Source organism: Trichomycterus rosablanca, chromosome 15 (genome assembly GCF_030014385.1).
Source record: "Trichomycterus rosablanca isolate fTriRos1 chromosome 15, fTriRos1.hap1, whole genome shotgun sequence".
NCBI lineage: Eukaryota > Metazoa > Chordata > Actinopteri > Siluriformes > Trichomycteridae > Trichomycterus > Trichomycterus rosablanca.
The window spans coordinates 15,325,191-15,340,088 of record NC_086002.1 but is presented as its reverse complement, the minus strand read 5'-3'; the positions used below and the strand labels follow the sequence as shown (position 1 = coordinate 15,340,088).

General features: G+C 38.7%; 1 protein-coding gene across 1 annotated transcript in view; it reads right to left on the bottom strand.

Annotated features, from left to right (window-relative positions):
- Window positions 1-2,228: 2,228 nt before the first annotated feature.
- micall2b (mical-like 2b) overlaps window positions 2,229-14,898 on the bottom strand; it is a 55,886-nt gene continuing 43,216 nt past the window's right edge. Inside the window, exons 15-19 of the mRNA XM_063010867.1 lie at window positions 14,540-14,642; window positions 12,824-12,897; window positions 10,641-10,755; window positions 10,062-10,108; window positions 2,229-3,722 (exon numbers count right to left, since the gene is read on the bottom strand). Coding sequence (XP_062866937.1) covers window positions 3,643-3,722; window positions 10,062-10,108; window positions 10,641-10,755; window positions 12,824-12,897; window positions 14,540-14,642 — 419 coding nt within the window. The 3' untranslated portion in view covers window positions 2,229-3,642. The remainder of the gene's footprint in view (window positions 3,723-10,061; window positions 10,109-10,640; window positions 10,756-12,823; window positions 12,898-14,539; window positions 14,643-14,898) is intronic.

Below are 14,898 nucleotides of genomic sequence, written 5' to 3'. Positions count from 1 at the left end.
TTTGTTTGCAACAATAACAGCATTTACAGTAGTGTTCAAAAAAATAGCAGTGATTTTAAAAAGTGAATAAAGCACAAAATCATTATAATACTACAAATACTACACTTTCAATCCTAAATCAAAACATTAACAAAATTTAGTCAGTTTGTGTTCATCCTTTACAGAAAGTTAAGAAAAATTAATATTCGGCTGTTCAAAAAAATAGCAGTGCCAGCAATTTTCTTTAAAAACTCAAAAAATGTATCTATAAACTGAAAATGTTTGAGGTTTCACTTTACTTCAAATTACTGAACTAATATTTAGTGGCATAACAATTGTTTCCGAGATCTGTGTTGCATGGAGTCGACCAACTTCTGGCACTTCTGAACAGGAATTCCAGTCCAGGATGATTAGACTACATTCCACAGTTCTTCTGCAATTTTGGGTTTTGCCTAAAAAAAAAAACACGCTTCAGATATCAGCCCACAAGTTCTCTATGGGATTGAAGTCAGGGGATTGTGCTGGCCACTCTATTACCTCAATCTTGTTTGTCTGTAACCAAGATGTTTTGGGTCACGGTCATGTTGAAACACCCATTTTAAGGACATTTCTTCTTCGACATAGGGCAACATGATCTCCTCAAGTATTCTGATATTTTTAAATTGATCCATGATCTTACTGATCATACAGATCATACTGTCTACGGCCACTAGACCCAAAAAGAAAAATTTTGCTTTCATCAGTCCACAAAATGTTGAGCCATTACTCTTTGGACCAGTCAATGTGTTCCTTGGCAAATTTGAACCCATTCAGGACGTGTCTTTTTTCTTAACAACGGGACTTTGCAAGGAGTTCTTGCTGGTAAATTGGCTTCACTTAATCATCTTCTGTACTCACTGGTAACTTCAGATGTTCCTTGATCTTTCTGGAGGTGATTATTGGCTGAGCCTTTGCCATTTTGGCTATTCTTTGATCCTTTCGAACAGTAGTTCCACACTTTATGCGTCTTTCAGGTTTTGGTTGTCACTTCAAGGCATTTGAGATCATTTTGGCTAAGCAGCCAATAATTTGCTCTGTATGTTTTTCCCTCTACAATCAACTTTTTAATCAAAGTATGCTGTTCATCAGAACAATGTCTGGAACAACCCATTTTACCAAGTATTTCAGAAGGAAATGCGCTATGACCAACATGTGCAACATTTGCCCCCCTCCTACCTTAAATTAGGGCCAAAATTTACACCCGTTCTTCTGCAGAATGAATGCCGTCACCAGTTGAACTCCTCACTGCTATTATTTTGAACAAGCCCCTTTCAATCAATGCTTCGGTTACTCAGAATAAGCAGCATGCATGTGTTAATTGTTGGGTTTGTTTTGTTTTCATTACTCTACTACACTTTCAAGTAAATTATTTGCTATGTAGAAATATCTTTTCTACGAAAAACAGTGATTTATCAGGTTATTGATGTGTGACTATTTTTTTGAACATCACTGTACTTCTTTGGGAAGAGTTATCAGAATATTTTAGTACACGTCTGTGGACATTTGGGAGCAGAAAGAGCTTTTGTGAGGTCAGAAAGAAGCCTGAGATGATGTGGTTCGCAGTCAAACTCAATTTTCTAGAATTCTTTTTGACCAAATGGCTTCATTCATGCTGAAACAGGAAAGGGCATTTGTTTGTTGTCACAAGGTTAGAAGCATTTAATTTATAAAACTGATTTGATATACCTGGTATCATGTATTTATTTATTTATTAGGATTTTAACGTCATGTTTTATCCACTTTGGTTACATTTCTGACAAACTGTGAGTACTCGTTACACAAGATTCATCAGTTCACAAGTTTAATGTAAAACACAGTCATGGTACAATTTAGTATCTCCAATTCACCTCACTTGCATGTTTTTGGACTGTGGGAGGAAACCGGAGATCCCAGAGGAAACCCACGCAGGCCAGGACCTTCTTGCTGTGAGGCGACAGTGCTACCTACTGAGCCACCGTGCCGCCCTGATATACCTGTTATCAATAGGTGTGGCTGAAACCCCTTAGTAACTTAGTAATTAGACCATGTAGTGCAGAGTGAAATCTGATTGCTGTGATGCCCGGTGCAGAATTTATTCACACAGCAGTGCTTTTGAGCTGAACCCAGTGTGATCCAATTACCAGAACAAATGAAACAAATAAATACGACAGTTTAAATGTTTAAACTTTATTGTACATCACATGTCATTATTTTCCTTTTAAATCCTAAAAGTAGAAAACACATTTAAAATGCAAAAAGGTTCCAGGTAACAAATGAATCTTTTAAAAACAATGCTTTTGTCTACAGGGAACGTCACACTTAATTTGCACTTAATATGCACATATAACCAAAATACTGTTGATGGGGGAATAAAATTAAATAATCTACATATTCTACACTTGTTCGTAAAATACAATTTATCAACACTTGTAAGGAATACATATGTTTTGGGATGTTGGTAATATCTGCTATCTTTATTTTCGGTGACTAAATGATGTTGGTTTAAAAAAATTAAAAAATCCACACAGCAACTTTGATTATTAACTTGTTGGTGTACATCTATAATTTAATTTAACTTTGTGGTCTGCTCTCCTAATTTAGTGTTATTTATTATGATTGATTAATGCTGGTGACTTTCTACATACACATAAACAGGGCTAGTTTGCTTGCACATTTTAAAATGACGGATGATGTTTATTTAGTAAATGTCAAGAAAATAGAAACAAATTGTCACCTGATGCTGGGAGCAAATTTGTCCGGACTGCTATCTATGCAAAGAAAGCTGCTAGAGCACGGCTTATGCTGTTACAGTCAACCACTGAGCTACCACTGCCCAAGTGTAGCTAAACTTTTGACTAATGTGTAATGCAATGTTTACCATGTGCGCATTTAATGCAAGTTAAAATGTGTCTCATTTTAAACGGACTTAAGACCACTAGATAAATGCTGCCACCTGCCGGTCACACTCTATAACTACAACAGATCGTCCATGAAATTCTCTAAAAAGTGCATCTTGGCAGAATCCATTTTTTCCTAAAAAGCACAAAACAATAAAATACACTATTTGGCAAAAGTATGTGGACAACTGACCACGAACTTTTTGGACATCATTTGGAGTGTGTCTGTGAGAATACACACCCATAAATAGCATAATTAGGGTCAGGCACTGAAGGGGCTTGACTTATAATCGACATTCCATTTACCCCGACAAGGCACAGGGCACCGTGCAATATAAATGTGTGGCCAAAAAACCTGGAGTTAAATAATTAGCTAAGAGGTGCACATACTTTTTGTCCTTGTATTGTGAATATACTGAATTAACAGAGTAAAGTGTTGGACTGAACCAACCATTCTAAAGATTGAATGATTCAATATGAATCAATACAATTTATCTGCACACTGTGCTACACAAAGTTTATACAAACATTAAAAGCCAATGATCAAAATCTTAACCATGGACGTCTGTACATATACACATTAATTATAAGGAAAAATACTTAACAAATCTAAAGGTTGTCAAATTAATATGATGGCAGGTCTTGACAACACAAAAAAACCTTTTCAATCTATTATTCAGCTATATAAATATCCCAGGATAATCCGAACTGAATAAAACCTACAATAAATTCCTCCACCATCTTTCTCTCAGTTTTCCCCAGACTCGTGCTTACTCTTCCGACTGAAGAACCTGGATATAGATCTTTTCTTTTTTTCTTTCTTTATATCTGTTGGGAAGAGAGAAATAATCAGTAGTTAAATAAAGCATCAGTTCTTGACTAGTGGAGATGTATTCTGTAATGCCATAATGGCATCACAACTTGCACAATACACTATTTGACCATGAACATGCTGAACATCCCATTCCAAAATCATGGTCCTCTACTGTTCTAGGAGGACACTGCATGAGAAGTGGGACTGGCTGTGGATTTGTGCCCATTCTGTCAAAAAACATTTGCGAGATTTAGACAAGACTAATGTTGGAGGAGGATAAGCTTTCATTGGTGTTAAACAGGGTCCAGTGCAGGACAATGGAACTTCTCAACACCAAATCCGTCAAGCCACGACATCGCTTTGTGCACAGGGGACACTCATATCTGAGCGGTATGAGTGTACATATACTTTTTACAATTTGGTTAACATAAAAAAATAAACAGTTTTAGCAGACGCCTTTATCCAAAGCGACTTACAGTACAGTGGGGTCAAAAAGTATTTAGTCAGCCACTGATTGTGCAGGTTCTCCTACTTAGAAAGATGAGAGAGGTCTGTAATTTTCATCGTAGGTACACTTCAACTATGAGAGACAAAATGAGAAAAAAAATCCAGGAAATCACATTGTAGCATTTTTAAAGAATTTATTTGTAAATGATGGTGGAAAATAAGTATTTGGTCAATAACAAAAGTTCAACTCAATACTTTGTAACATAACCTTTGTTGGCAATGACAGAGGTCAAATGTTTCCTGTAAGTCTTCACCAGGTTTGCACACACTGTAGCTGGTATTTTGGCCCATTCCTCCATGCAGATCTCCTCTAGAGCAGTGATGTTTTGGGGCTGTCGCTGGGCAACACGGACTCCACAAATTTTCTATGGGGTTGAGGTCTGGAGACTGGCTAGGCCACTCCAGGACCTTGAAATGCTTTTTACGGAGCCACTCCTTCGTTGCCCGAGCGGTGTGTTTGGGATCATTGTCATGCTGGAAGACCCAGCCACGTTCCATCTTCAATGCTCTCACTGATGGAAGGAGGTTTTGGCTTAAAATCTCACGATACATGGCCCGGTTCATTCTTCCCTTAACACGGATCAGTCGTCCTGTCCCCTTTGCAGAAAAACAGCCCCAAAGCATGATGTTTCCACCCCCATGCTTCACAGTAGGTATGGTGTTCTTGGGTTCTTCTTCTTCCTCCAAACATGACGAGTTGAGTTTTTACCAAAAAGTTCCATTTTGGTTTCATCTGACCATATGATATTCTCCCAATCCTCTTCTGGATCATCCATATGCTCTCTGGCAAACTTCAGACGGGCCTGGACATGTACTGGCTTAAGCAGGGGGACACGCCTGGCACTGCAGGATTTGAGTCCCTCTCGGCGTAGTGTTACTGATGGTAGCCTTTGTTACTTTGGTCCCAGCTCTCTGCAGGTCATTCATCAGGTCCCTCCGTGTAGTTCTGGGATTTTTGCTCACCGTTCTCATGATCATTTTGACCCCACGGGATGAGATCTTGACCCCAAGGGAGATTATCAATCGTCTTGTATGTCTTCCACTTTCTTACAATTGCTCCCACAGTTGATTTATTCACACCGACCTGCTTGCCTATTGTAGATTCACTCTTCCCAGCCTGGTGCAGGTCTACAATTTTCTTCCTGGTGTCCTTCGACAGCTCTTTAGTCTTGGCCATGGTTGAGTTCGGAGTCTGACTGTTTGAGGCTGTGGACAGGTGTCTTTTATACAGATAACGAGGTCAAACAGGTGCCATTAATACAGGTAACGAGTGGAGGACAGAAGAGCTTCTTAAAGAAGAAGTTACAGGTCTGTGAGAGCCAGAAATCTTTTTCATTTGTTATTGACCAAATACTTATTTTCCACCATAATTTACAAATAAATTCTTTAAAAATCCTACAATGTGATTTCCTGGATTTTTTTTTCTCATTTTGTCCCTCATACTGTAGTTGAAGTGTACCTATGATGAAAATTACAGACCTCTCTCGTCTTTCTAAGTAGGAGAAATTGCACAATCAGTGGCTGACTAAATACTTTTTGACCCCACTGTATACAGTCTGAGCAACTGAGGGTTAAGGGCCTTGCTCAAGGGCCCAACAGCAGCAACCTAGCAGTGGTGGGGCTTGAACCAGCAACCTTTGGATTACTAGTCCTGTGCCTTAACCACTAGGCTACAGCTTGCCCTTTTTGTAAGTGCTTTTGTAAATAAAAACATTTATAAATTGAACATTGTTGTATTTTATTATATTTTATGTTGACCACCGTTTTATAAAAGCAATAAGCCACTCGAGACCATGCGCTACTGCTATGATTTTATCACGGGGAAAGACGTTTTAGGCACTTTGCTTCGCAGTAACGCACGGTCTCTCGTGGCTTATTGCTTTATTTTACAGTGTATTTTAAGACAATTGTTCTGCCCTTGCCACGTTTTCCCCCTTTTTCAGCTAGACAGACAGCTTCCTCCAAAATACGATTACGCTGGTTTTATTTGCTTTCCAACTGTACACTGTGTGCATCAGTTCTTTTGCTGCTAAAACGTAAACATGACATGGCTTCTTAGGAAAGTCAAAGTTAGTTGCCATGACTACCATGTCAACAGTTGCCAAAGGCTCAAGTGTCCCATTAAATTATAAGTAAGTCTCTGTAACTACTCAAACCATCACAACAATCATACGTCTTTTAAGCTCTCGCTCATAAAATGACGTGGCGGGCCGTATTTGGCCCGCGGGCTTAAAATTCGACACCCCTGGTATATAAGGTGGGTGATAGGGTGTCTGCACACATATTCCTCGTTGGGGCCAATTTATCAGAGTTGCAAAAATAGATGATGATAGCCTTCGGGCCAAGGGTGGCTATATTACTAAAAGTGCACAGCTTGTGAACTGTTTGCGTGCTGCTGTGGTTATAGTGTATTGTGAGTGGAAAAATGGCACCACTGCCACCTAGCTGCTCTTGGTGCCTCACACAATGGTTACTTTGGATATTAGCCTGTGGTCATAATAATGTGACCCAACAGTGTATATGCTGAAAAATTTACATAAACGACAAATAGTATTGTGCAAATGTCTGCACACCCCGAGTTAAATTTCATGTTTTGCTGACTGTGTTGTAGAAAATGTAGCCAACATAGCCATTTTTGCTGAATTTAAATTACTGGAAAAAGGCACTCGGTGGCAAAGTGGTAAAAACATACTAGCGCACCAGAGCTGGCATCACTTGCAAGTTTGAATTTCAGCTCTGCTACTAACAGGTTGGAAGGCTGTACAGACAGTGATTAGCTAATGTGTTGGGTTGGATGCCGGTGGGGATTCAATAACTGATGTAATTACGACCACTGCTGGCTGAGCTGTGGCGTCTGTACAGAGATGGTGAATGATGGAGATCAGTGCATGTCTCTCTGTGTGCTAATCCCAACCCCATATGAACCCGCCTTGTGCAGGTGAAAAGATGCAGTCGGCTACTTCACACGTGTCAGAGGGGGCGTGTATTAGTCACGGCTCTCCTCAGTCAGGAGTGGAAGTCAGCAGCAATAGAGAGGAAGCGTAATACAAACGGGTAACTAGACATGACTAGATTGGATTGAAAAATGTGAATACAATACTATATTCACACCCTGATCACTCCCTTTTCCAGCCGTTTCCATCTCAGCAGAGACCAAGAGTAAGAGCTATAAAGACTCAGATCAACTGCCGCCACCACAGCTTCTTTCTCACAAGCACATTAACTCTTGCTGTACATGTGTATCTTCTATCTATACCATGCCATCACTGTCCTGCACACATATGCACCTTACCCTACTACTTGAAATACAAATCTAATAGTCACTTCAACTTCTCCATTGTACATTTTCTTATGTTTAGAGACATTTCCAGTGTTATAACCACCTAATACACTGTACACTGCATAACAAATACAGGATGGCTAGAGCCTCTGCATCCTGCAGGACATGAACTGTTTTTGTTTCTAGGAGACACAACATGATGACGTTAGACATAATATTCAAGCCGCAGATCAGAAAAGGTCGAAAGCTTTTCATTTTCAATGTATACAATGCAAATGCTAATGACCTTTGCCCACATATCTGGGCCGATAATCGAGTTGATGTTTTTTTTTTTATCCTTATTAGTTTTAAAAAGAAGCTGTACCACAAACTTGATGCTTTACTTCCATTAGTGGTTATTAAATGAAAATGGAAAGCATGACTTCTTCCATTAATCAAATTTTGCCTTTTTTATATAAACATGCAACAATTACAGTTCAGTTACTGAGTGCATTAAACTGAGGTGGTGGGTGGCACAAGTGTTAGCTAGCACTTCCCCTAAAAACAAAAGCACTTTCCAAACAAAATGAGCCACTATGAACAAAATGGAAATAATCAGTGCTGGTAGTCTGTACTGTGCATCATTAATGTAGTGCTGCTTATTTTATAGCAAATTAAACAAATTTAAAATAGAACTGTCAAGGCACAACATGTCATTCATCTTTTATAAGAAAAATAACATGTAGGGAAAGTAGTGTGTGTGTGTGTGTGTGTGTGTTTGGGGGTAGTTTTTCAAAAGGGTGATAATTACATAAAATGACCATACATGAACAAAAAACACAGGCACATTATTTGCAGGTAAAATTGCCTAACATACAATTGATGTACAATATTTTCCTGGGAAAGCTTTCCAGAAAATTTTGGAGTGTACCTGTGGGAATTTGGGTAAACTCAAATATATCTGTCTGGCTCAAAATTGACATTCCAATTTATTTAGGGTGTATTGAAAAGGCGTTTAAGTTCAGGGTAGAGTTTTGGGCTCTGTGCAGGCCACAAACCTCGCTTTGAGCACAGGGGTACTTTCATGTTGGCCTTCCCCAAACTGCTGCCACAAAGTTATAAGCAAATCATTATTTATTCATTTATTTGAGTTTTACACCACATTTAACAGTTCCAGTTATGTGCAGTTGTCTTTCTTTGGTATATTTGGGGTATTATTTGGGGTACTATCAGGATATACTTTGTTGCGATCCGTGTTCAACATATTACACCAGTTTGGGGGCGTGGGGCATCTCCTTTTATGAAATCATTTATAAAAAATTTTTTTATTTTTTTTTATGAAACCAATAGTTAGATGGGCTGTCCACAAACTTTTGGCTATACACTTTATTGGTCTGATTTTTAGGGTTAACAATTCCTCCTAATTTCTCACTATTGATTATGAACATATGAACATGAAGTACAGCTGATACTTTCTCTGAGCCTGTATAAACAGGGCTATTTTGGCAGCAAACATCACAAAGTACATGGAACAGGAAACAAAAACATCACCTTGTGCTAAAAGAAAATTTGGTCAGAAGTGACTGCTGGAGCATGTTTGACACCATCCACAGTCAAGATAGATTTATACTGGTGTGAGCTTGGAAGCAATTTTTCTCTCAAAATAGCGTGACAGTTTGGGTTTTCACTGTTTCATGTACTTGTGTATGTATAAAGATTTCACCTGTAGAATTCAGATGTAGGTGTTGCCGAATGAGCACTTGAATCAAACTAAGTTCTGTTTTATTTTGCTGCAGGTCTATAGTTGGGGTTACACTGTACAATAATACTAAAGGTTTTCTTTGGTTGTGAGTAAAGATCAGCGGTTTTGAAACGCATATAGATGTGCCATGCTTTGCGGTGCCCGTTTTAGTGCTGCTGCATCCAAAGACAGTTGATGAAAGGTTTGGACAGGCTGAGAAAGTTTGGATAAAAATCTGACTGTGTATCCGCTGCTATAGGGAGGGCATCACAGGATGACGTGGTGATGGAAAAAAAACATAAACTGTAAGAATTTGAAGAACAGCAGTTTGTCTTGTCAAAAGTTCCAACAAATGGTGCATTTAAAACACTAGCAACCTTTGATAAAGCCAATTCAATTTCTGGCAAGATATTAATTCATCCCCCCATTTGCTACGGGCCTGGCCCAGTTTGTCAAATTTTAAAACCCAGCGTGACCCTTGAGTCAAAAAGTTTGACAGGTAACGATCTTATAATCACACTGTGAACTCGGCTTTGTGAATTTAATTATTAAATTGTCCATGTCAGATCCTAAATGTTGGATTGAGGACAATAATGGATTCGGAGTCTGATAAAACAAACTATTCATGGAAGAAATGGACAGTATAACTCATTAGTCATCCAGTCTGTAATATAATTAGGTTGAGATGACCATTGCTGTTATTTAGCAAACAAGGTTAAGCTTGATACTGGTATGGTGGGGAAAAAAACACTACATGTGGTGGTTTTACTATGGCATATATTATTATTATTATAAAAAAAGAATTTGGGCAAATTGCCAGTCTTGATTGGAATTTTCTAAACTTACCAAGGTCTTGCAGCATCTTCTTTAGCTGCTCATCCTCCTCGTCCTCCCTATTGAAAAGCAAACAAAACAAGCCATTAAGTCCTACAGAAAGGCCTGTCACAAAACAGTCATCAAATTTTTTAATCTATTAGGGTTTTTTTTAAGGTAATGGCAACAAATATCCATGTCAGACATCAAATTCCAAAATTACAGGTCTTAGGTTGCCAAGCCCCTTTTGTGGTTGTTACAGCACCTCTTGTTCTGGAAAGGATTTTTGAAGTGTGTCTGGGAATTTGTGTCCATTTACTCCAACCAGAATTGAGGGAGCAAGCACCATTGTTAGACAGATGGAGGCCTGGCTTGTAATTGACATTCCTATTCACTCTAAAAATGTAATCAAATTGTGACTATATGGACATCACTAAAATGGAACAGTAAAAGGCAATGCTGAAAACATAGCCACAATGACCCAAAAACTGTCCCATTATATATATTTTATACATCTCTTAGCAATAAATGGACCTGGACTCACTAATTAGGAGTAGTGTTCACATACATTAAACTATTAGAAGTACATATATTGCCATGCATCATGCTCACCTCAGTCGGTCCTCGTCAAGTCCGTCCACAATAGCGTTTCGGTCGTTGACTATTTCCACAAGTTTTGCCATCAGCTCCTCCTCTCGCTTGCGATCTCTGGGTGTCTTCAAGTGATCTACAGACAGTAAGAACCTCATTAGGTATGAAATGTTGTTAAGTCAATCAATGCCTCCTTGTGGTCAAGCTCAATAATACAGCATTGAAAGTGCCTTAATAGTAGCATGGCAGGACAGAAGTCACTGTTGAAGAAAAACAAATATGACAGCCCACTTATAAAAAAGAGATTTTCTGGTCTGATGACAAAAATGGACAAAAAAAAGACACTGCACATGATCTGGCTAGTATCATCCCTATGGTGAAACATAGTGGTGGCAGTGTTGTGCTTTGGGGTGCTTCTCAGCAACAGGAACAGGGAGACTGCTAAGAATTGAGGGATAGATGAATGCTGCCAAATTCATGAACACCCTTAAAGAAAACATCTATTAGAGCACACACAAACGGACTGGGGCTACAGTTCACCTTCCAACATGACAATAACCTAAAATATACAGTCAAAACAACTCCGAGTTGCACGGTCAAAGTCTAGATTTAAACCCAATTAAAAATCTTGGGAGTGACCTAAAGATTTGCTCATCATCTAATTTAATAGAGCTTGTGAGGATCTACCATGAAGAAACTTCCCAAATCCAGTTGTGCACAGCTTGAAAAACAGAGGCACATTTAAGAAGACCTGGATCTGTACTGACTAAAGGGACTTCTGTATGGTACTCAATAAAAGTCTGAATACTTTGTGAATAATAATAATTATTATTTTTTGGAAACACTATAAAAATGTTTTTACTTTATTATGGGTAAAACTATACATACTAACTAATGATTTAAAAAGTCAATTGATTAAAATAATTGCTGTAGCCCTGCTTGTGCTGTACAGGATTTAAGTAAAGATTAAATAAGACAGCAAGACAAAAAAGGCCTGCTGCTGCTAGAATACCTGCTCCATTGAGAATAATCAAAAGGACAACATGTGTTCTCACTTATGCTACATATCAGATTTAATTTGCAAATAGAAAACAGCTGCACATTCCTTATGTCCCATTCACTGAACAACTAATGATGCAAGCAATGCCTGTTGACTTGAATATTTGTGGCCAGTAATAAAAACCTAAATTCACAAGAAGCTAAATGAATACATTGTTTGAAATGTTACACTGGAATTTGACCTTTCACCAATGCAACATACATACTGTATATAATTAAAAGTATGTGGACACCTGACTATAAAGTTCTTGGACATTATTATTGAGTATTTTAACAAGATTTAAGTCTGTCTGTGGGAATTCCCCACTCACTCAGAAGGTAAGTGAACAATGTTGGATATGCAAGCCGGGCTTACAATAATTGTCCCAGTTCATCCCAAATGTGTATAATGAGGTTGAGATCAAAGCTCTGTGGAAGACACGAGTTCCTTCACACCAAATTTTTCAAAATATGACCATAGCTGCGTCCGGAATCGCATACTTACAGAGTACGTACTAGATTGGAGGAAGGTATGCACTACTTGGCCGGTAAAAAAGTACATACTTTCAGTACAGAAGTATGCAGTATGCACACAACACCGCTACGTACTACATCCGCCATCTTACCAACGTCAAGTGATGACATGGGGACGTGATGACGTAATATCACCATAGTTACAGACTCATTACAAACCCCACTCGCCAAAATGTTGGATATTTATCATCTTTTTGTTATTTATTCGTCTTTAAAATTTGTATTTTATTTATCTTACTTACACTTGTAAACAGAGGACTCTCCGTTTTCCGCCATCTTTCTTGTTTCTTATTCCGCTTCGAAGGCCTACGCAGCTCCAGTTGCATTATGGAATACATTAGCGGACCACAAATGTGCATCGCTTGCATACTCAAACATGGCTGCCCAAGAAGTAGGTCATCCGGGTACTTCTCGCGTACTTTTTTATGTATATTATGTATTTGGACATACTAACCGCTCTCGAGTACTATTGAGTATGGAGGTATGCGATTCCGGACGCAGCCCATGTTTTTTTTACAAAAAAAGCTAACATAGGGTCAGTCATGGGTGTGGCTGAAGCACCTGAAATCAATGATTAGAAGAGGGTGTCCACATACTGGCTAGAGAACGTACTAACATTTAGCCTTGTTTACCTGGTTTTTCTAACAGCTTCCGAAGTTCTGCCTCAACATTTGGCTGCTCCTCCTCCAGGTCCTGCGACTTCCCACTGCCACAAAGAGATTTCTGAGTAAGTTTCAATTATCTTGCTTTTAAGAAAAAATCCTTAAAATCAGGCACATAAATAATAAAAACATCATGTCTTACACACTTTGGTCACATTCATGACAGGACAGGTACTTACTAGTTACAAGTTTAATGTCAAACACAGTCATGGACAAGCCGCAGACACAGGAAGAACATGCAAACTCCACACAGAAAGGACCCAGACGATTCTACCTGGGAATCGGACGCAGGACCTTTTTGCTGTGAGGCAACAATGCTACCCATGATCACAGTACACAGAGGGTGATATTAGCTAGCATGCTAGCTGGTTGTGTCACCTCAGCTTATTGGTTTGAATGGCCTGAGGCTAACTGTTTTAGCTTAGTAAGCAAAAAACTTTGGTGACGTAATCACCATAATCGCCGTCTAGGTTTTGTTTGTTTGTTTTATTAGGATTTTAACGTCATGTTTTACACTTCATGACAGAAATGGTAGTTACTCATTACACAAGGTTAATCACTTCTCAAGGTTATCTTGAACACAGTCATGGACAATTTAGTGTCTCCAATTCACCTCACTTGCATGTCTTTGGACTGTGGGAGGAAACCAGAGCACCCAGAGGAAAGCCACGCAGACACGGGGAGAACATGCAAACTACACACAGAAAGGACCCGGACCGCCCCACCTGGGGATCGAACCCAGGACATTCTTGCTGTGAGGCGACAGTGCTACCCACTTAGCCACCGTGCTGCCCTTGCTGTCTAGGTAGTCTGATAAACATGTCTTTTAACTTTGATGTCTTATTAGAATCCTCTCTACTTAGAAAGCTGCCTAAGTGGGCAGTAGACAGCAAGGCAGCCTGCAACTTAGTAACTCAGAGTAAAGGTTACGTTCAAGGTACCTATTCTAACACATACTGTTCCAAGTTTAAAAGGGCTGCCTGACCTGCCTGAAAGTTCTTTGTTAGTATGGTAGACAGTCCCTACTATACAGATAGACCTCACAATGAGATTAACTGTTTAACATAGAAATGCGTCGATCATGCTTTTAATTTGAAATAACTTTTTAAACAGGTGTTGACAAACTGAGACAGTTGCATGCTCAGTACATGCATTGAGCAAAGTTGAAGCTACAAAATATGGCCAAAACTATGTGACACCCCTCCTAAATAGTAAGCTCATGTGTTTTAGCCACACCACCATTAACAGTTGTGTAAAATTAATGACATAATTTACTTATATTTATTATATAATATAAATATAATATATACTGTATTACACTTCCAACTTTGTGTGCTGATCCAGCAGGACTGTCCACAAAGCGAGGTCTATAAAGACATGATTTGATGAGTTTGGTGTACAGGAACACCAGTGGCCGGCACAGAGCTGACCTTATCAACTTTGGAATGAGATGACATGTCGATTGCAGGACAGGCTTTATGTTTAACTAGTAAGACAGGCAGTTCAACAAACCCACAGTCAGGTTTTCACATAATTTTGACCATATATTGTATCTGAACTGATTAAAAAATACTTTTTTTTAAACATACTTTATATGATATGAGGCAATTAAATATAAAACTACTGGCACTGTAAACATACAAGCAGGGGAGACAATACAGTTAACATTTAGTAAATCTGACTTACATATAGACCAGCTCAGATTCTCGTCGGATGTACACCTGCTTGCTTCGGATCAGGTTGAACCAGTCTACCATTAAGTCGTTGGTTAACACATCCTCTTCCTCCGCTGAAAGAGACAAATAGTGGAAAAAGATCAGATATCTTGATAAAAGTTTAACTGATCTAGATCTTGTTTCATAATCTTGTTCACTGTACATCATTTATCATTTATATATCATTTCTAAACCCCCAAAACCTGGGAAATGGTGTGCAGACTTTATATCCCCTGTAAATTTCATTTTGCTTATTTGCTTACAGTTTGACTGTTTTCGAGAGTGACTATGTGCGATATAGATGATGCTGATATACATGTGAATTGTATT